The following is a 22,143-nucleotide window of genomic DNA, read 5'->3' on the forward strand; positions in this document are numbered from 1 at the left end:
TAACCTAATTATCATTAACATAATAAGCAATATAAACTAATATAATCATAAAAAACATAACCAATTTATATAGATATTTATAGATTCTATCACTTATTAATTTTAGAGTCCCAGTAATGCAGACCAGAAACCAATCTCTTTTTAAAATTTCTAAATGTTCCACTAAATCTTTTCAAAATTCATTTGTAAATAGAACTTGCAATATGTGTAATCAGAAATTAAATTGTATTGATATTAATAACATATCTTTAACTTCCTTTAAAAATGAAATTTCCAAAATTAATTCAAGTTATGATATTGGGCCTTGAATCCGCAGCCTATATTATGAAGGTTATGTGCAGTTCTGTATGTAGGCACATAATAAATGTTCACTGTATGGTCAACTATAGTTGTATTATATATTATAATGTACAACTGTGTGACCAATATTCAAAAGTAGATATATTTTTAATAATATGTATTACATTTGTATTTACAATAACAATATTATGTGGAAGCCTCTAATTGAACTTTATGATATGTATTTATAGTATAATTGTTTCTTATAAATGTATAAATGTCTGTTGGCTTTCCAATGAAATAAAATAAATAAATATAGACCTGTAGATCAAATTTCATAAATAGTACACAAATTTTTACCTATTTGGCTTGATCCACTCATCGACACGTGCGCAACCCACCTCCACTGTCCATTTCTTAATAGCAATTTTATATTGTGAGTACTTACTAATTGTCCTTATGGAAGTAGATTGTACACTTTAACCGAGTAGTAGGCCAATCCTCTTTGACCGAAAGTCGCAGCATCAGGGTGGAGTATCTAGTAACTATTGTTTGTTGAAGGAGTTATGGAAGGTAGAGAATAATGTTTGTGTGCAGTAACGGAACTTTTACATAAAGTTGTTTTACAGATGTTACATTAAGGTTTACGAATGTACCGAGGTAGCTAGTTCTGATTGGGACTCTTAAGATAATTTTTATTAAAGCTTTTTGTGCAATTATTATTTGTTTGATCAATGTGTCATTCGCACATCCCCATACAATTATTCCATATTCCAAAACTGATTGACTTATTGCGTAATATATTTTTATATGTATAACGAATAACCACAAAGTTAGTGCTTCGAATATAAAAAATAATAAATTATGATACTATTTTCATTTGGTGCAACTTTTGACTGTGGAAAAATAATGCAATGAGGAACTTCAGCCCTACGGGAAATTGGATACAAAAAATGATTTCTTGCACCCGGTAAAAATTAGAGCATTAAATTGTACCGTGAAAATTCTTAAAAATGCATGAAAAAAAAAATTTATATATTTTGATAAAAATGCACTACTTAGAATGGCATCACTGGTTTATATGAACCATCCAATGATATGAGAGCATTGAAGGATATCCAGTTTGGTCACCGTAAACGAACCAATCGGGAAAACTGTCATAAAACAACCTCTGACGTCGACGCGGAGTTATTTCAGAAATACTAAACTTTAAAAAATCTTAGCACTGATAATACGATATAAAAAAAGAAATAAAAAAAAAATTTGGCTCAGTTTAATATTCTATTAACAAATAAAAAAAAGACACTGAACTTCCTCATTATGTGCGTTTTTTTATAACCGTAGAATTTAGGCGGCCTCCGTGGTGCAGTGGTTAAGACGCTCAATTCACACGTGGATGATTTCGGGTTCGATTCCCGCTGACAACGCAGAAAACAAATGTGATTTCTCTCAAGCCTGGATGATCTGTGCTTTGTAGAGCTAAATAATAAAATAAATATCGCCACAAAAATGGCAAATGAATACAATTTAAATTGTGTTGTATTTTGAAATACTTATAATTTTTAAGAAAACTGCTGTAATAAAATAATAGTGAAAGTATTTTTATTTATACATTAGTCTAAATAAATATCTCCATTCCAGGATATCTGCGGGCTGGAGAAGTGCTTCTGGTCCCTGCAGTCGCGTTCGCCCAGCGGCCAGCTGGACGCGGCGGCCCTCGGGCCTCTCGTGTCGCCGCCCGCGCCGCGCGCCGCGCTGCACGGCCTGTTCCTGGCGCTGGATGAGAACCGGGACGGCCACGTGGACTTCAAGGAGCTGTGCTGCGGCCTGAGCGCTGCCTGCCGGGGGCCCACCTGCGAGCGGATGAAGTGTGAGAGAGATTTATTTCTATTTAGATATTCTCAAAAAGTGGTATTTTTGATTGAAAAAATAACTGCAAATCAAGATCAGAGGTGCAGGGTAAGAACCACAGTTGGCTCCTAACCAAAAACACTATCAGTGTAATTCTTTACATTTTGTCTACTTGTGTTTTACGTTTAATAATATTATTATTATTTTGTATTTTATTAACATATTACAACAGAGATGAAGAACATTTAAGAAAAGGTAATATAGAAGTCTAGGCATCTACAGGGCTTATGACCTGTCAATGGCTGGTTTAAGTGGCCACTTTACATACTGTGTAACATTCACTATTCTGCCTATATTTGAACATCTTTATTCCTTCAATTCTTTCATCTGTTGATGTTTGTGAAGTTAAAGAGCTGAAACCTTTATTTATGCGGGTGAGATTCATCTAATTGAATTATTTCACCTACATACTAGGCAACGCCTGAAAATGTTATTTTTTAAGAATTGAAGGAATATAGATATAGATGTTCAAATATAGGCAGAATGGTGAATGTTACACAGTGTGTAAAGTGGCCACTTAAACCAGCCATTGACAGGTCATAAGCCCTGTAGATGCCTAGACTTCTATATTACCTTTTCTTAAATGTTCTTCATCTCTGTTGTAATATGTTAATATAAACATCTCCCCAAGGAGTTGAATCCAGTCCTTGTCTACAAAAATTTGGACAAACTCAAAATATTGTTTATATTTTATTTTATTTAATATAATATAAAGTTACAACATGTTAACAAAAAGAAATACATATTGAAGCAAAAGTACAAAAACAAAAAACGAAACGGAATACCACACCAAAAAAGAAGCAACTTCTTGTGCTTGCTGTGGGATTACAATATTAATAATTTAAGTACAAAATACACATATACATATATTAAAAAATTAATGAAAGTATATTAATCATTTTTTTATAAATAAGTGCATATACATATGCATGCAAATGAGCATGTATAATTACACACACATATACACGCACACTCACTCACACGCACATACACATAAAAAAATCTACCAGGATATAATGAAGACTAAGTATGTAATTGGGCCATCTGGCCTGTTGTGGTGCAAAAAAAAAGTATTCTCCAGTGTGAGTATCATCAGAAAATTCAACAAAAATGTAGATAAATATATTTTGAAATACCTAAACTCTGTCGGCCTTGTGGTGTAATGGTCAGCGCATTTGCCTACCATGCAAGAGGTCTCGGGTTCGATTCCCGCCATAGGACATGAAATATTGATTTAAAATTATGTTTTTACACTAGAATATTTCGTAGTCCTTGGACTGGCACCTGAAGCGTAAGACTGATCATCATACCTTCATGTAACAAAAAAAATGATCGAGGTATGCTGCAATTGGTGTACAAATGTAGTGCCCTGCTCCATTAGATGCGAAAAGAGAATAATAATGAATAAATAAAAGTACTTGAAACACTCGTGTGTGCTTCATATTATAATTAGACTTTGATTCTGTAGAAATATTTCACCTAATGTAAAATTATTTATTTCAGTTTCCTTCAAAGTGTTCGACACTGATCGCGATGGCTTCCTCAACGAGACCGAAGTCCGACAAATGTGTAACATCCTTTGCTCCGTAGCCACCGAATCTCTTCTCCAGCAAACCCAATCCTCCGGCTGTCAGAGGCCCCCAACTGACGCGGGACCGCACGATCCCAAGCTCGTGTTCAACGCCCTGAGGAAAACAATATTCACAGATAGAAACGAAATTCCCAGGCGGCGATCGAGAGAAAAGACTAAAAAAAACAGTACGGAGAAGTTTCAACTCGGAGACAAAGTCAAATCGGAACTGAACGAAGATGTCAACAACAGTTTGTCCTCGACTAGTTTTGTCACCTCAGCGAGTAGAGAGAATCAGAATTCTGACGCGGTAGAGCTTGCGGACAGTGGTAAGGTATCAGTTGTCGAGGATGGCTCGGCTTCCGAGGAGAGGGGCAAAGAGTGCGCGGACGAGGAATGGGGACTGTCGCAGGAGGAGTTCCTGATTTGGGGAGTTGAGAAAGCGGAGAACTTGGTGACTCCGTTCATGAGACTGATTTACGACGTGTGCCATATTGTATTAGGACTGAGACCGCAGTGCAAACATCAGGAGCATGAAATTGGTGAGTGTGTTTGTTGTATCGTATTCTGATAATACTCCTTAGATCCTTAGAGTGATGCTTCGATGTCCCCCCACTTTTCCATCTGAGACATTGTTTCAATTTATAAAGGTACTGGACAATAGACATTTTTTTTTGAAAGAGCTATTGACACATTTCTGGTCATGCAGCTACAAGAGTAGATCACAGCAGAATGCTCGTACGAGGTTTTCCTGTAATTTGAATTTTTAATACCTAAAACACGTAAAATTGTTGCTCAGAGAAATTTCTCTTTTGTGGCCCCGAGAGTGTTCAATGTCCTGGATATATTAGGTTCTCCAAAACGAAAGACATTTTCAGGAGAAGTGGACAAGTTTAAATTTTGTCCAAGGGAAGAGACCATTGCAGGAAACTGCTGCGAGATATTGCATAGATTTATATCCTATTAAGCTTGTTGTCCACATGTTTATTGAAATATATGTTCATGTAATAATTGTTATTTTTGGTACTGTTCAATAATATGCAAGCTATCACTTTCTATTATGTTGTATCCCAACTCAACACAGGGCTCTTGGCCTCATAGAATTAGGGATAAGTTTTTGGCTTGCCTGCCATTACCTTGGAAAAAGACTTTTCATTGAATCGGGTTGTGGTCCTGTGGCTAGTGTCTCGGACTCACGGACCAAAGGTCTGTGGTTCGAATCCCACTTTACCCCAACTTGATTCCCATTTTCTAATAGTGAGTTATTTACAACTCGTTGAAAATGGCCCTCAAAATTAAATATTTGGGTAAATCATAAGAACGCAAATATTTCTTTTTTCAAAAAAAAAAAAAAAAAAGTAGGAACCTAGGTACTTATTTATGGTTGAATTCCATTACATAAAATAATTCATTTTCAAAGATAGAATTCTTTTTGCAAATGTCAAACTCGGCTCTTCTCACCAACAGGGGTGCACTTTATTTGTGAATGCGATTTACAAAAATGTATTGAATGTCAGTTAATATTATTTTAGTATTCCCAAAAATTCAGTATAAAGAAATAAATGGGAAGAAATTATATGGAATGTAAGGAAAGAATCTGATTGCGATCCACAAAAAGCGAATGTTGTTTGTAAACATTAAAATAAAACTTTTTTTAAACACAAAAAAACAACATCCTTCCCTGGTAGGTTGATGAAAAAAAGATTTACGCTTGTACCTTTTTTATTACAGAATCGATTGAATATTTTCATATTTACGAACACACGCAACGCAATGATCTACATTTCGCTGAAAACCGCATGTAAATCGGTAAAGCCGTTTAGGAAGAGTTCAGTGACATCACACGTACAGAAGAGTTATATATATATAAAGATGTATTTGTTAAAATATTTTTTTAAATGCGTGAGTGTGATATTGCAGTTTGTACATTTTTCTGTTTTCAGTTTTGCGCTGGCTGGCGCGCGAGGTGTCTCGCGGGTATGCCGTGGGGCAGTTCTGGTACCTGGTCTCCAAGGCCTGGTGGTCGGGTTGGCTCGCACACACGGGGGCGCCAGGCCGGGGTGCCTGCGCGCGCGTGCGGACGGAGACCGCCGCCCGTGGACGAGGCTATCGTCTGCGACGAGAGCTTCAACTCTGCCGGTAACACTCGTTGAAAGATGTAATATTCCGGTAACCGGTTGAAAGCTGAAAATCATTTTTAATATTTTTTTCATACATTTTCAAGAAACTTTGCCGAACAATTTAATGCTCTAATTTTTACCGCGTGTAAGAAAACACTTTTTATATCCAATTTCCTGTAGCACTGATCTTCCTCACTATACTATAATTGATATTTTTATTATGAAATAATCATCTCGCTTAGTCAAAATTTCAAACCCAATACTTGCTACGCACAAATGCTTATATTTTTTTAGTTTTCAATTTCAATTCTGCCTTTTTTTGAGCATCTATCTTTATTCATTTCTATCTGTTTTTATGAATGGTGGTGACTTAATGTTGAATAAAATTTCTTGTAATTTCACAGACACTGAGATTGTGATTTATGAATACATTTGGCAAGATTACCTAAAAATACTCACCGTGCGATTGACGGTGCATTGTCTGTGGTCAAATTTATTTATTAACGGACACTGTCCATGTATACAATTTATAAGGTTTAAATATTACAATAAAAGAATAGTTTAAAACATTAAAAAAAAAGAAAGAAGCATTGACAAACTTAAGGGACATCGAGATAAGATCTGGACTATTTATTTAGTGCTCGTTTAAATCGTTGTAAACTTAAACCAAAAAAGTCCAGATCTTGTCTTGAGTTACGACAAAGACGGGTCATTGGAGAATTTAGGCCATAGTTTGTTCTATGCTGATCGATGAACAGTACTTCATTGTTTCTCAATCTACGAGTCGGAATATTGAATTTTACTTGTCCCAGTAATGATGGAACATCGATTATACCATTTAGTATGCCGAACATATATATGGAGTCAATATTAGTTCTACGTTTTTGTAGACTAGAAATATTTAACATTGACTCTATTTCAGCATAAGAATAATTATCTCTCTCTAGTCTGAGCATCCACGCTATTAAACAATCATTCCGCTATCAAATATAATCATTTCGCTTATTTATAATTTATCCTTGGCTCGTTAGCGGAATCCATGAGTGACCAGCTGGTCCGCGAGGAGACTGTCTCCCTGAGCAGTGGATCATCGGCCAGCGGAGTGTCGGTGTCCAGTAGCAGTCGCCACCCCGGACCCATAGACAACTCGCACCTTCTGCAGCCCAACCCTTATAAGGTACGAACGACGAACTGTGTAAAGATGTGGAAAAGTGAAGCCAGAACAATTTAAAATATGGTTTGCCCGACTGATAGAATTATTTTTTTAAATTGTAGTATCATGTGAAACAAATACAATAATTTCATAATTTTTAAATATGGTAAACGTTATTCGTCGTTCGAAAAAAAATTCCTGCTCTAAAAAATATTGTGTTTGCATTTACGTTACATATTATTTGTTTATTTATATATACGCCCAATGGGCATTTTTAAGGACAAATGTATACATAGAAAATTATTATAAAAGAAAGTAGAAAAACACAATGGTAAATAGTAGATTTGGTGGGAGTGGAAGCGGAAGAGAGGTGTTTATAATTTAATTTGATTCAGTGATCGTTTGAAAGAAGACAACTTGTTATCAAAGAAATCAAGACTGGTATGTTTGGTGGCAGACCTGAGAATTCTGGGCGTAAGGGAATGAAAACCATAGTTAGTTCTACGGTTATCGGTATGAAAGAGTAAGTTTTGTCTGAGGTTTCTAGTTGGGATATTTAATTTTATCGAGCTCAGTTGTTCAGGCGCATCAAAGAGTGAGTTGAGAATTTTATACAGGACTAGAAGGTCGGATTTATTTCGACGGTCTTGAAAAGAAGATATATTTAAGCTAGTTTCTACCTCATTATGCTATATATTATAATATTATATTATTTTATTACAAGCCTTCAAAATGGAACGTCAAGTACAATGAAAGCATCCAACCCTTTCCCGAAACTGTTTCGCATAATACTATCAATTTAAAAAAAACTAATTAATAAAAAATTTAATATTTCTTTTCAATCAAACTGCGAAAATAACAAAACAAAGAAACTTTAAAAACTTTCATTGTACCCCTCACTGCAGTATTGTCAATTTGTGATCAATCAAATACACATGGTCAGCACAATCACCTTTTTCTAATTTCCCAGTATGACAGTGAAGGAATATAGTGTTAGTTCCAAATTGAGACCGCGGCCGCATGCTCCAGATCCCGGAATGTCAAGTGGACAAAAGTGAGCATTTTCGACACCTTCTGTTCGCATTCAGTTGAGAGAATAAAGGAGAAAACGAATAAGGAGAATACATTATTGGCTAATTTGAAGTGACCGCCGAAGTTTTGGTTTCGAACAAAAATTCGCCGAAACTTCGACATGGCAAAATTTGCAGTCAAAAAAGCTGAAAAATTTTCAACCAAAGAGTTCAATTATTATAATCTCATCTTGAATCTTCTCAGGTGAGATCGCTGACTGGCGAAGGGGGCCATTTGAGGAGGGACCTCATGTTGGCACAGCACCGGGACTTCGAGCTCGTCCCCGACTCCCTGTGGAAGGCCCTCGCCCAGTGGTACGGCGGCCCGCAGCCTTTACCTAGACAGGTAACCAATTACATTACTTTTAAAATACATATATCTATATGGGAACAGTAATTCAAGTCTTTAAAAAAAAAAATATTTGCTTATCTTGTAGTATGTAACTATGTTCATTCCTGTTCCAAAACACATAAGTCAAATAACGTAATTAAGGAGAATATTATCAATGTACTTTATTACACAAAATAAATTTATTAGTTATCGACTACAAAAAAGTTTTCTCTAAGAAGAACCTTTTCTAACTTTATGCCTTAAACGGCGTAACATTGAAGAGTTATCACCTAACTGTGTATTCCCGATTATTGGCAATAATACAATTCCTAGAAGTATGGAGAAAAAAAGGACATTCTTTCAATGTTAGATTTGATTTTCGCAATGTTTGACACAAAAAACTGTCTCCTGAAAAGTTAGACATTTTGACTAATGTGATTGATATATTATAGATTTATTAGATATATTAGATTATTATTACTATCAATAATAATACACTAGCAGCTATTAAGCTGATGCGCGTATATCAAGTGTACATGGTTATTAAACATTATAAATTGATGTGGGCATCTAGGCGGTTTTTTAATACAATAACTGAACTAGCACCAATCACTTTCTCAGGAAGGCCATTCTATTTCTCCATGACTCAGTTTGTCAGGAAGTTCTTCCCGGGGTTGGATGAGAAGGAGGTAGTGTTTAGATTTAATGAATGACCTCTGAGATGGCGGTTTTCATTCATAGGGAACATTGATTTTAACTTGGGTACATTATATTGCTCAATTAAGATCGAGTCACCACGCTGCCTCCGCTCTTCCAGTGAACTTAACCCGAGCTCCCTTAAGCGGTCCTCGTATGATTTATTTCTTAGAGAAACTACCATTTTTGTTACTCTTCTCTGGACTTTCTCCAACAACTCTGTTTTTTTTTTAAATAGGGACTCCAGATTATATATATATTAGATATATTATATGCTATACAAGAGCAGTATTAGATAAAGCACATGTTTTATTATCTTTTAAACTTATATTTATTTATTTAGGTTATTCAGCCACCAAATTCTGATGTTGAACTGGAACTTTATCCGAGAAACTTGAGACTGATGAGACACACAACGCCTGGACAGCAAAATAGTAACTATATTTTTATTGACAATGCTTTTTCAATCGACATGTCGATACATGTTTTCGGTATGATGAAAATCGATGAATAAAATTAAATGGTAATATTTCTTTCTCTTTTTAATATGGACTCCAGTAGTCAGAACCAGGTTTTAAGCGTGACATTGAATATCCACAGACTCCGGTCCGTCATCTTCGTGGTCGGGTATGGTGGGGGGATACGGCGCAGCGGCCTTGTCCAGTGTGGGCATGGCCTCCTACCAGTCCACGGCCACGGCGCAGCCGGCCAGGTTCCTGGCCTACACGGCGGCCTTCTCTCGCCTGGCAACAGTGCGCCAGGTAACAAACAATCTGTCTCCCAATTCAATATTAACTAACCCTGCCCTGTGTTGACCTTTTCTGTGCTTGCTATAATATATTTTGTATTTTTTTTCGTATAGTGTTATAATATAAAAAAATAAAAATAACACTCTCTCAAAGTGATAGTAAATCAATAAAATTTATGATACTCGCTTAAAATTTTCCGTAAATTTAATTTAGAAGGAACACGACGGTCCTGCCATCAACCAACCTAAAGAAGAAAAATATCACTAATATTGAAAGCATTACCTTTGTGGTCAAACATTTTACTAAATGTTATTAAATATTTGTATGTAACCACCACTTGCCGACTTTTCTATGTCTACCGGTTTCGAGACGTAACCGTCTCTTCGTCAGGACGCATTAGGAAAGCTTTGAAAAATCATGCTACTTTGATCAATAATCAAACAACCTTTCAATATAGCCAATTATTACATATTCCACTGCGATGTTCACCCTATACCCATGAAATTCACGCCTCTTCCTTCATCCCCTCCCTCTTTTTCACCTGCCTGAAAACAATTTTTAAACTTCTTCTTGGACCAGTTGGTTTCATTTCAATATTTGAGTTTGTCCAAATGTTCGTAGACAAAAGACTGGATTTCACCCCCTCGGGAGTCATTAAGATAAACAAATTACAACAGGGATGGAGAATACCTTAAATAAATCCAGTATTTTGTCTACGAACATTTGGACAAACTCAAATATTGTAATAAAACATGTTGTACTTAACTTTTTAAAAAATTCCCTAAATATTGGGATAAAAAAAATTCCCTAAATATTGGGAAATTTTATTTATATGGTATCACTTTTTTTAGTATGGCACCACAGAATTCCAACTGTCATTTACATCGCGGCAAAACTGTTTCACACTTTTATGATAACTTTTTAAATTATCTTCTTTCCGTATTATGTTTATAAGTTCAATTAATATTACTATTGCCAAATTGTTCAACTTTCTGCATCGTAATTTATTGATGTAAAGACTATTCTTCCTAAACATGCGTCAAATGCATGTCACAATTCAGTAAAAAGTTAATTGGGGGAATATTTGAATGTATGGAAAAAAATGGGACCCAAATATTTTGGCGTAGAAAAGCAGGAAAACGTAAAATTGAGGAACGTAAAAATGAGGTATTACTGTAGTTTGAAAAACATTTTACTTTCCTAGGTAAAATATTTTTCCTTGGTTTTTTTTCAATAAAATCAATTTTACGAACAAGTAGCAGTTGTCTGATGTTGAGGCCGTTTCCCAGGTGTCGGACTTCATCTGCAGCCAGCTGGGGTTGGCGCGGGAGGAGGTGCGGCTGTGGCTGGTGGGCGGCGGCGCGGGGGGCGGCGAGCTCCTGGAGGAGGAGGTCTGTACCCTGGGCCAGCTGGGGGCCGAGGACGGCCAGAGGCTGCTGCTGGAGGTGCGCAACAAGGACCTCACCTGGCCGGAGGAGCTCGGGGCGCTCAGGTCTGTACGCACTGCAGAGAGAGTGGAAGCAGTAAGAGAGATACTAGGATTCGAATGAGGAAGTTCAGGGCTATGGAAAGTTGGATTAAAATTAAAGCATTAAAGCAAAATTCATAATAATGAACTGCTTGTAATGAAATTTTTTGGTGGCTACCATGAGCAATCATGATTGCAACCGGATTTCCAATCTTACCAAGGGTTTTCGACGTTCAACATGTTTGTGGCACAAATTACAATTGTACGGGGTTCAACTTTTAAATGTCAGAAACAAAAATAAACCATTTATCGTTCCTACAAACTAATCCGATCATGTCAAACGATGCTGTAGAAAGCCCGCAAGTCAGCAGTTTGTACAGTAAATGTCAGTTAAATGCATGTTTTCTTTGCTTCTTGTCAGTTATGTTTCACCGTTCGGACGTGGATTTCGATCACTCGCCGACCAGAACTTGTGACGTCGCAGGCGGTGTAATTCCAGAGTTTCTGTTGGGTTCTTTTATCAAACCTCATACATAGTAAGTTGTACTACTGAATGAAAAAAAAATTTTTTAGGTGTTAACATAAGATGTGTTTTTTCCAAATTTAAAAATAATCACAAAAAATGGTGTAAGTCATTTAAAAGAAAATTTTATGGTCTACAAGATTATGTTTGCTTTTAAGTTACATATAATATTTAATTTCATAATAATTCTTTAAAATGGAATGTAAAGTAGGCGAAAGTGATCATTTTCGACACTTCGTTCGCATTCAATCGATGAAATAAGTTGCTTGCGATATTTGTTTGTTTTTATTCTCTTTAATTGTAAAAAAACAGATACAGCTTTTAGCACCCAATATATTCTTACTGACTCTCTGGAAACCCCGTGCTCATGTTGTGTGTATTCTGTGTATAGGGCCGTCTCGGAAGGGCGCGGAAGTGTAGTATCCGTGATGACATCAGTCCAGCCGGCTGGAGCCACGGGGCTCCACAACCTGGGGAACACTTGCTTCATGAACGCTGCACTACAAGCGGTGAGACCCTATCGTGCTAGCTTTAATTAAAATTATCTTAAGAGTCCCAATCAGAACAAGCTCCCTCGGTATATTCGTAAATCTCAATGTTACATCTGTAAAACAACATTATGTAAAAGCTCCGTTACTGTTCGCACACAAACATTACTCTTTACCTTCCATTACAAATACAAGAGTTACTAGATACTTCACCCTGATGCTGCAAAAACAATTAAAAATTAATACAACTTTCGGTCAAAGAGGATTGGCCTACTACTCAGTTAAAGTGTACAATCTACTTTCATTATCCATAAGGACAATTAGTAAGTACTCTCAATATAAAATTGCCATTAAGAAATAGTTATTATTAAATTATTTTAGTTTATATTGCTTATTATGTTAATGATAATTAGGTTAATTAGATTAATTACGTTTTTATTTTATTATCATGTTAACTTTGTTAAATAACTAATTTAAGGCATGTTTTACTTATTGTAAAATTTTCCCTCGGCATGGGACACCCCTGTGAGGGAACATTATTCTGTGTAAAAAAAAGAATACAAACATTGTAAAAGTATAAATAAATAATAAAAATCTAAATGGGCCATATACTGCGGATACCATATACCTTAACCACGCTTGCCTAATTTAAAAGGCATCAGGTTCTCGACGTCCTGGACGTCCACTGCTGACTGTTCATAGGCAGTTTATATTTTATATTTATTTATTTATTTGGTTCTATGTAACATAGTCTAATATATATTTACAACACAATATTTACATCTATACTTATTCTAACATTATTTATCACTATTATACACTTAATATCCTAATTTATAATATTAACTGTTTCATATGTACATTTTTATTAATTATATTCACTATTTACACTATATACTACCTAATATTTTTCACATATATACTTTTTACATTTAATTTTAAATATATTTACATTAATTTCATTTTTTATGCTTTCTGGCATATCTTCAAATAGTTTTATTCCCTTGTACATGCGACAGTTCGGGGACATTGCTTTTGATTTCTTTTCCAGTCCAATTATTTTTTAGTTTATTTTGAAAATATCTCGGAACTATTCCTTTAATAATTTTGTTTATTTCATTGGCAACATTGAATTTGATTCTTTGATCAATTGTCATGATATCTAGAAGTTGAATCATTTTCTTAACTTTTGTTCGTCTCCCACATCTTAATATTATCCTCATCGCTTTGTTTTGTATTATTTGGAGTCTCTTTAGATCTCCTTCATTACTTAAATATAAAATACTGGAGCAATAATCAATGTGGGGAACGATAATACTTTTAAATATCAGCAGAGAGGTTTTAATGTCTAATTTATTCCTTATCCTTCCTAACAGGGATACCTTTTTTGCGATTTTCTTACTCATATAGTCTGCATTTTTTGAAAAAGATAATTTATAGTCAATCCGAACTCCTAGATATTTTATTTATTTAGTTTATGCCAAAACTACGAGACGGTAACCTGACTAAAAAAGGAGCTGGCAGCCGATAGAGATGCACGGAGGCTCTTTGCGAAATACCATATGCTCCAACTAGGGAACGGACATGGAATGATGATGATTATTTATAATTTATTTTGTTGTGACCGACATCATCTGACGAACATCCATATTGATTTAAATATTTGTATAATTTCAGGTTTGGAATACTGGTCCCCTTACAAATTACTTCACTCAGGGCATGCATTTGTATGAACTCAATATGGACAATCCGCACGGAACAAGAGGCACCCTGGCACAGAGATATGGAGAGCTTTGCAAAGAGGTAATCTTCTTCATTTTTATATTTTTATTGATTTTTTTTACTCACCTTTGCCTGCCCGAGGTTTAAAAAACTTTGTTTCATATTAACATATTACAACAGAGATGAAGAACATTTTAGAGAAAGTAATATAGAAGTCTAGGCATCTACAGGGCATACGACCTGTCATTGGCTGGTTTAAGTGGTTATTTTTATTTATTTTTTCTTAAAGCTGAACCAAATTGTTTTATTCATAAAAAAGAATACAGCCAAAGAACATGGAACAATAACATTTCAGGTGTGGTCGGGAGGGGTGCGCTCTGTGGCGCCGCTGCACGTGCGTTCGTGCGTGCTGCGCTACGCCGCGCGCTTCACGAGCGGCGGCCAGCACGACTCGCAGGAGCTGCTGGCCTGGCTGCTGGACACTCTGCACGAGGACCTGAACCGCAGCCCGCGCCAGGTGCCCTACCGGGAGCTGGCCGACTCCAACTGCCGCCCGGATCAGGTGAGAATACCCACCGACTCGATCCGATGAGTGCCGTTATTCATATTTTGAGATGCCTTAAACCATTTCATAATTTATTTTAACACATTTAATGTCTATATTATACATTATCCACACAAAGTTTCATCATCATTCCCTTTCTGCACCTAATGGTGCATAGGGCACTGCATCGGTACACCAATCGCAGAGTATCTTGATCATTTTCGTTACATGAAGGTAAGATGATCAGTCTTACGCTTCAGATACCAGTCCAGAGCCCCGATTACAATGGGAAGTTAACAGAGTTATCTTCGACTGTCCATAAAGAAAAACCATTATCACTTTTTTTTCTATGGCATCACTAAAAACAACTGTCATACAGATCGCTGCAAAATTGTTTCCACTTTTATGACATCTTTTAAAACCATCTTTTTTATAACTTTAAATATTTCTATTATCTTTTAAACATCGCAATTTAATGATATTAAAACTTAATTGTTTCTAAACATTTGTCAACTGCGTATCACGATTTGTACAAGTCAATATGACGTTTTTGTTCAAATGAAAACTAAGACTAACCCTAAAGGAAGACACTTAAACAAAAAGGTCAATTACACTGCACCTGCTTTGAATTTAGGTTAACACAATAATTTATCCTTTTTTTTTTTTTTACTGTTTTACGTTTATCTGTTTTTATTCTTCATTCGCGTGGCACACGCGGTGGCGCGCGGGCCGCGGCATCATTATTACGACATAATTTTGGATTTTTCGACACATCTAATCAATTCCAGGGTATAGAAAATGTAAAAAACTTTGATTGGAGGGAATATTTGTATGAGAATATGTGAAGAAAAATGGGTCCTGAACATTTCGGTGTAATAAGCGGGAAAACATAAAATCGGGGAACGTAAATCCGAGGTTTTACTGTAGTTATAAATACAAAATTAAATTAATCTCTTTCATTTGTTTAGGAAGTGGCACAAGAAGCTTGGGAAAACCAGATAGCCAGGAATCATTCCATTATCACAGAACTCTTCTATGGGCAACTCAAATCCAAGGTATACTTTCTAATTATTTGAAATAATGTAAACTTAGTATTTTTTGGGATTTGACAAGAATTCAATGCTCGTACAGTGATGCTGTCACATTGTTTTCAAATACATATTTTTATTGATATTTGCAATGAGGATGTTCATTGCTATGACAAACCGAGGAGATAGTGGAAAGGAAAATAAGGAAATTGATGAGGCATGGTGAAGGATGAATGAAGGAAAGTAGGAGTGGAAAATTGCAATGGTTTGTTGATGTGTTTGACGTGATGATACTAACCACAAGACCCCAATCCAGTTTATTTACTTTGTACTATTGTTGTATGTTCATTTGGTTTCCAGGTTACGTGCGCATCCTGCGGCCACGAATCCGTCAAGTTCGATGCCTTTAGCATGCTCAGTCTCCCCCTTCCCATGGAGAGCTATATCCTTGTTGAAGTTCTAGGTAAACACTTTATACTATTAGCTAGTTCGCCTACCATTCTTCAGGTTCCGGGTTCGATTCCTGGTAGGGTGGATGTGAAATATTGGGTTGAACTGCGATACTTCGTTGTTTCTGGACTGAAACCTGAAGCGCAAGACTGATCACCTTACCTTCGAGTAACAGCTGATTAAAATACGTTGCATTTGGTTTTCCAATGCAGTGACCTATGCACCACTGGGTGTGCAAACGGGGATAATTTTGACTTATTTATTTATTATATTGACAGCCTAAGCCAATTACGACAGTTACACGAAGAAACAAATATACGAGTGTGTTCAGAAAATAACAGGAATTTTTAAATTTGCGAGTTTGGAGAGTCCAATTGTCTATTTTTTTTTCGTTTTGTTGGTATACATGCCCCTGAAGTATGCTAAAATTTTCATCTGTATTCATTGTTTACTTTGTGGCAGCCGCTAAGGTTAGATGTGTTTTTTTGAGCTCAGCAATTTTTATTTGTTAAAATAATTCTTTGATCCATATTTTTTAACAAACGAAAATCGCCAACAAAATGAAAAAAAAATTGGCAATCGGACTCTCCAAACCCGCGAAATTAAAAAAATCCCGTTATTTTCTGAACACACATCGTTATATACAAGAAACTAAACAAAAATAACATAAAACTATGCAGCAAAGACAAACAAAAGCAATAAAATAATGGTATACAATATTTATTTTTATTTATTTATAAACGCCCAGAGGGCTCTTATAATATTTAGTTAAAAAGTACATAAAGTATCATATCAATTGCCATAAAATATAATCATTCAATGTATTCATAATTTCATGTCAGCCTCGTGGTGTAATGGTCTGCGCGTTTGCCTACCACGCAAGAGGTCTCGGGTTCGATTCCCAACATGGTTGATTTGAAATATTTATTTAAAAGGGTGTTTTCACACTAAAATATTTCATAGTTTCTGGACTGGTACCTGAAGCGTAAGACTGATCACCTTACCTTCATGTAACGCCTAATGCAGTGCCCTATGCACCATAAGGTGCGGAAAGGAAATGATGATGATGATGTATTCATAAACACGATAAACATATAAGACTTTGGGCTTAACCATACCAATCCATTTTCAGAAGTGATCAACGAAAAGCCGGAAGATCTATCCCACAGAATTCCAAGTTGTGTGATGAATTGACCAATCTACACATTTTGGACATTGGGGCATAAAAACCAAAGTTGCTCTTAGAAGATTTTATAAATAGCAGATTTTGACTTCTGGTGACATGACTTACATTCCTAATAAAACAGAACACGCCTATTTTGTGAAAGGAGAAAATTTATTATTTCAGTTCACTCATATTATCTATGTCTTCGCCTCTATACATTTACGGAATCTTTCCATCTAATCGCCAACACAAATACTTCCTTTTCCCGGCCAGTGATGCTGCTGGACGGCTCCGTGCCGGTGAAGTACGGCGTGCGGCTGAACTGGGACGCGCGCTGCTGGCAGCTGGCACGCGCGCTGGCGCCCCTCTGCGGCCTGGCCCCCGCCTGCCTGCTGCTGGCGCTGCGGCCCGCGGGCGGCGCGCCCTGGCCGCTGCGCCGCCCTGCGCCGAACGCGCGCCTCGCGCCGCACGCGCAGCTCTGCGCCTATCAGCTGCCGCCCGCCGCGCCCCACGCCAGGCCCCCCGGTGAGGAGACGTGTTAGCCTTACTAGAGCGAAATCTCGTGCATAATTTTACACATCCAGAAGCCGTACGAATGCAAGTCAGAATTCACGCATCAATAATTCGCTTGCTGAATATGGCTTGACGTAACAGACATATCGTCAACGTTCGGGTAAAAGTTACTGACCCTAAAAAGGAGTTAAGTGTTTAAAGTGTAACATTGCGTTATTTAAGTGGCAAACGTCACCATGATTACTTTGAAGTTTCGTAAATTGTATTTTTATACTTTATAATGGTTATTATTTAGTTTACCTCTTTGTTCTAATTCTCAAGGTGTTAACGAAAAGGCGGACTGTTAATGAAGATCGAATTTCATTCAGTTTTGTGATTGGGAAATATTTGAGAAAGGATAGGAGCATGGAATGGATACCTACCTTTAATATGATCTGAATGTTCTTCAATTTCTGGCACTGGATCACAAAAGGAACTATAAAATATAACAATGTTTTCCACGACGCGCGACGATTCCAACCACTTTTTATCCGATTTTATGTGAAGTCAAAAATGTTGTTTTGTTTTTGTCTAAATCCGAATCTTCTAATTTTGAATATCTTCTATCTTGATGTAAGGTAGGTACCATAAGGATGGGTCAAAGGAAGGATGGGAACGAAAGGTAATTGGCCAGGAATAGTATCGATAAATGCTGTTATTTACTTAACACAAGGCACTCTCTTAATACCCATCCACAATTCCTCTTTCTTCTCTAACTCATATAGTGTCCATGCGGCTCGACTGTGGAATCATCTCCCATCCACCATCAAAGATGTTACTACATTATCTCTGTTTAAATCACGTCTGAAGAAACATCTCCTTTCTATTCCTTAATCTCTCCTCCTTTCTTTTTTCCTCCTTTTTCCTTTTTCCCATTGAGTAATAGTTTTGATTTAAGGTAATTTATAAACAAATACGTTTATTTCTATTTTTATATATCTTTAGCTTTTTAATATATTTTTTTATTGATTATGTTCTGTAACTTGAATTAGAAAAATAAAACTTTTATTTTATTGGTTGGTTGGAAGAAATTGCCATTTGGCAATGTACAAATAAAATTATGTACAAAAAGTTAAATAAATTATTATTATTGGTTATAGACAGGCAGCCTTTGAATTTAGTTTGAGACATTAATTTACACATTTTTTTATTTACATCGATTTTATTCTCCATCCACGCAGCGACGCGCGGCTCGTCTTTTGACCGATCGAATGAGTTATGAAAAAAATTCGACGCAAAACCGGGGTTATGAAAAACGTAAAAACATTAATTGGGGGAATATTTGAATGAGTGTGTATGGAAAAAATGGGACCTAAATATTTCGGTGTAAAAAGCAAGAAAACGTAAAATCGAAGAATGTAAAAACAAGGTTTTACTGTATTACTTACGCGCAAAGAGATGCATACATGATCTTTGAATATATTTCTTACAGTTTTTGTTTTCAGTTTCAGAGGGAGACAAGGAAGTAGTAGCCCCTCCCGCCGAGGTAAGGAGACCACCCCCCACCCCCTCCTTGTGCATGCCTGCTCTTTTCTGCTTCAAGGTATATTTAGTCCACTTACACTTCAGCCTCTCCCGCCACCCAGGTTCCCCTACATCCCCGTGGCCGTGACCACTCAGCAGATAGATACTTGCAATTTATTTAAACGGGGCTCGAGATCATATTAACTAATTTCGTATTCGCTCTTTTGATACTGTTTACAACTAGCTCGTCAAAATGAGGATGTTCAGTGCTACGGGCTAAATTAGAGCATTTGATTATACAGGTGTTATTTAAACCCTGTCACATCCGAAACCACAATGATCAGTACGGGCAAGAAGACATATAAGCATATTTTTAAAAGTATTTAGAACAAAGAATTTTTTTTTAAGTAACATATTAAAAAAAACAAATGGTTGCTTACTTCTGCAGGGGAGAAGTGAGGGGAGCGCAGTGCAGTATTAGACTCCCCTCTCCCCCCACCTCGTTTCACCCCTGCAGAAGTAAACAACCATTTGCTTTTTTTGATATTTTAATTTTTAATTTTTTTTTTCATTCTAAAAAATTATTTTAATGTGCCAATATGTCTTCTTGCTCATACTGATCATCGTGGTTTCGGATGTGACAGGGTTTAATGAACACCCTGTATAGTGAACTTTCGCAAAAATTAAAAAACATGAACTACTTTGCAACGTCACAGGTTTTAGTTTGTAATAACCTATAAAATAATTTATAGCGGTGTTATGTTGGGCAACAGATTTCTGGTTTCTGGAGTAGCCATGTTTTTGCGGGTACAAATAATTTGCACGGGGTCTAACTTTTAAATCTCAGAAACACTCGCTGACCTGAATTCGTGACTTCGCGGGCAGTGTAATTTCTTTCGGTTTCAGTAGGGCTTTTCAAAATTCACCATCATTCCGTGTCCGCTCCCTAGTTGAAGCACATGGTGTCCACAAAGAGCCTCCATGCATCTCTATTGGCTGCCAGCTCCTGTGCGTCTTTCCAAGTCAGGTTCTCGTCCTGAAGTTCTGACATAAACTGCCAATAAACAGTCAGCAGCTGACGTCCGGGGCGTCGAGAACTTGATGCCTTGTAAAGTAGGCAAGCGTGGTTAAGGCTCTCAGGAGGCATCCGCAATATATGGCCCAGACAACGGTATCGCCTCCGCTCGATGTCAGTTGTCGCCGGAGTTTTCTGCGTCCGTTCTCTTATTACATTTTTGACATCGATAATACGATACATGAAAAGAATTGTTTTTTTTTGGCTTAGTTTGATAGTCTATTTACAAATAAGAAGAACCACTGAACTTCCTCATTCCTCTATCTGCCTATCTATGGCCGGTGTACCTGGTTTACACCAAGCGCAGCCTATCGTGTTCATTTGTTACACGGAGGCGAGATGATCACTAAGATGCCAGTCCAGAATCCTGGAAGTATTGCTGTGAAAAGCTACCTTTTAAATTTATATTTTATGTTGACTTTGCCGAGAAACGAACCCTGGACCTCATGCGTTGTAGGAAAACCCCCTAACCAATGGTGGTCACACCACAAGGTCAACTAGGGAAACTTAACTATCATAGTGTATTTTAAAACCGGCCGAAATGTAATCAAAACCTTACTAAGATTTTACCCTTCGAGGTTCTTACTCTACTGAATTTAAGTTACTTACTTATAAAGTGATTAATTTTCATTAACATTTTTATAATTTTCTTTTCTGGCAACACTAATAGAGATAACCTAAAAATAACTAAGAATTACTTTATTAACGTTTTCAATTTAAATGCAAATCGCTAATATAATGAAACTAAACAAATAACAATATGCAGATTTGATGAATTCTAGATACTTCCTTCAAAGTGTACTTTTTCGCATATTTATATCTCTTTTCACAAGATTTTTCTGTGCTGGTTGCTAAGGCTTACTGTAAATCCTCATTTAGATTCTATTTCTAATTGTTTTAGAAAATGTGCTTTACTTTAGCCTCTAAATGAGTATGGCAGTTTAGTTAAGGGGCTGTATCAAAAAAAAAATAAAATATCTATCAAATTTCAATTGAAATGTAGTTCTGTCTAAATAAGTCAATTTTTTTATGCTGCTGTTAAGGGATGTTAGTTTTGTGTTTCTTTTTTTGCTAAGGAATATACTGTGGGGAATATTTATTATTTTTAATGCTTAAACCACAGTACATCACCCGTAGAACTTTGTAGTCTTATCTTGACTTCAGGCACAATAATGTAGATATGTATTTATTGAATTGGTGATTAATTTATTTGACTCTGTATTATTATTGAATAATTTCACATGATTTTATGGTTACACACTGATTAAATAAATTTATGTCAATTTTTATGATAATGCTAATAAACGCGTCACAAACTTTATTTTTATAAAATTAAATTCAAAGTAGAAATCACATCCAATTTTTTATTTGGAAACCCTTTAAAAAATATATAATGGGTGGTTTGCAGTGCATTAGATGCTTATTTTGGTTTATTTATAAGTGATTATGAATGATTTTTGAAAAATTTTAACATAAAATTGGGTTTGTCCAAATTTTTGTAGACAAGGACTGGATTCAACTCCCTGGAGAGCGCTTATATTAACAGATTACAACAGAAATGAAGAACTTTTAGAGAAGGAAATATAGAAGTCCAGGCATTTACATGGCTTATGAACTGAGTTGAGTTGAATCCAGTCCTTGTCTACAAAAATTTGGAAAAACCCAAAATATTGTTGATAAATTCACCTGATCTATGAAGAAGTATAACAATTGAAAAATTAAAATTTCAGGCGTTGCCTAGTATGACGGTGAAATAATTCAAACACCCGAATCTCACCCACATAA

At 36.2% G+C, this 22,143-nt stretch overlaps 1 protein-coding gene across 1 annotated transcript in view; it reads left to right on the forward strand.

Moving 5' to 3' along the window:
• The window catches only part of Usp32 (Ubiquitin specific protease 32), a 47,912-nt gene that overhangs the window by 15,809 nt on the left and 9,960 nt on the right, over positions 1 to 22,143 (forward strand). The window contains 16 exon segments of the mRNA XM_088241009.1: positions 1,921 to 2,149; positions 3,694 to 4,302; positions 5,704 to 5,824; positions 5,826 to 5,899; positions 6,912 to 7,057; positions 8,309 to 8,449; positions 9,474 to 9,564; positions 9,731 to 9,891; positions 11,169 to 11,371; positions 12,262 to 12,379; positions 14,036 to 14,161; positions 14,436 to 14,642; positions 15,593 to 15,679; positions 16,013 to 16,115; positions 17,541 to 17,792; positions 19,265 to 19,362. Of these exon segments, the coding sequence (XP_088097135.1) occupies positions 1,921 to 2,149; positions 3,694 to 4,302; positions 5,704 to 5,824; positions 5,826 to 5,899; positions 6,912 to 7,057; positions 8,309 to 8,449; positions 9,474 to 9,564; positions 9,731 to 9,891; positions 11,169 to 11,371; positions 12,262 to 12,379; positions 14,036 to 14,161; positions 14,436 to 14,642; positions 15,593 to 15,679; positions 16,013 to 16,115; positions 17,541 to 17,792; positions 19,265 to 19,362 (2,766 nt within the window).

The sequence above is a fragment of the Micrasema longulum genome, unplaced genomic scaffold (assembly GCF_059751315.1).
Source record: "Micrasema longulum isolate JH-2025_06_02 unplaced genomic scaffold, ASM5975131v1 h1tg002695l, whole genome shotgun sequence".
NCBI lineage: Eukaryota > Metazoa > Arthropoda > Insecta > Trichoptera > Brachycentridae > Micrasema > Micrasema longulum.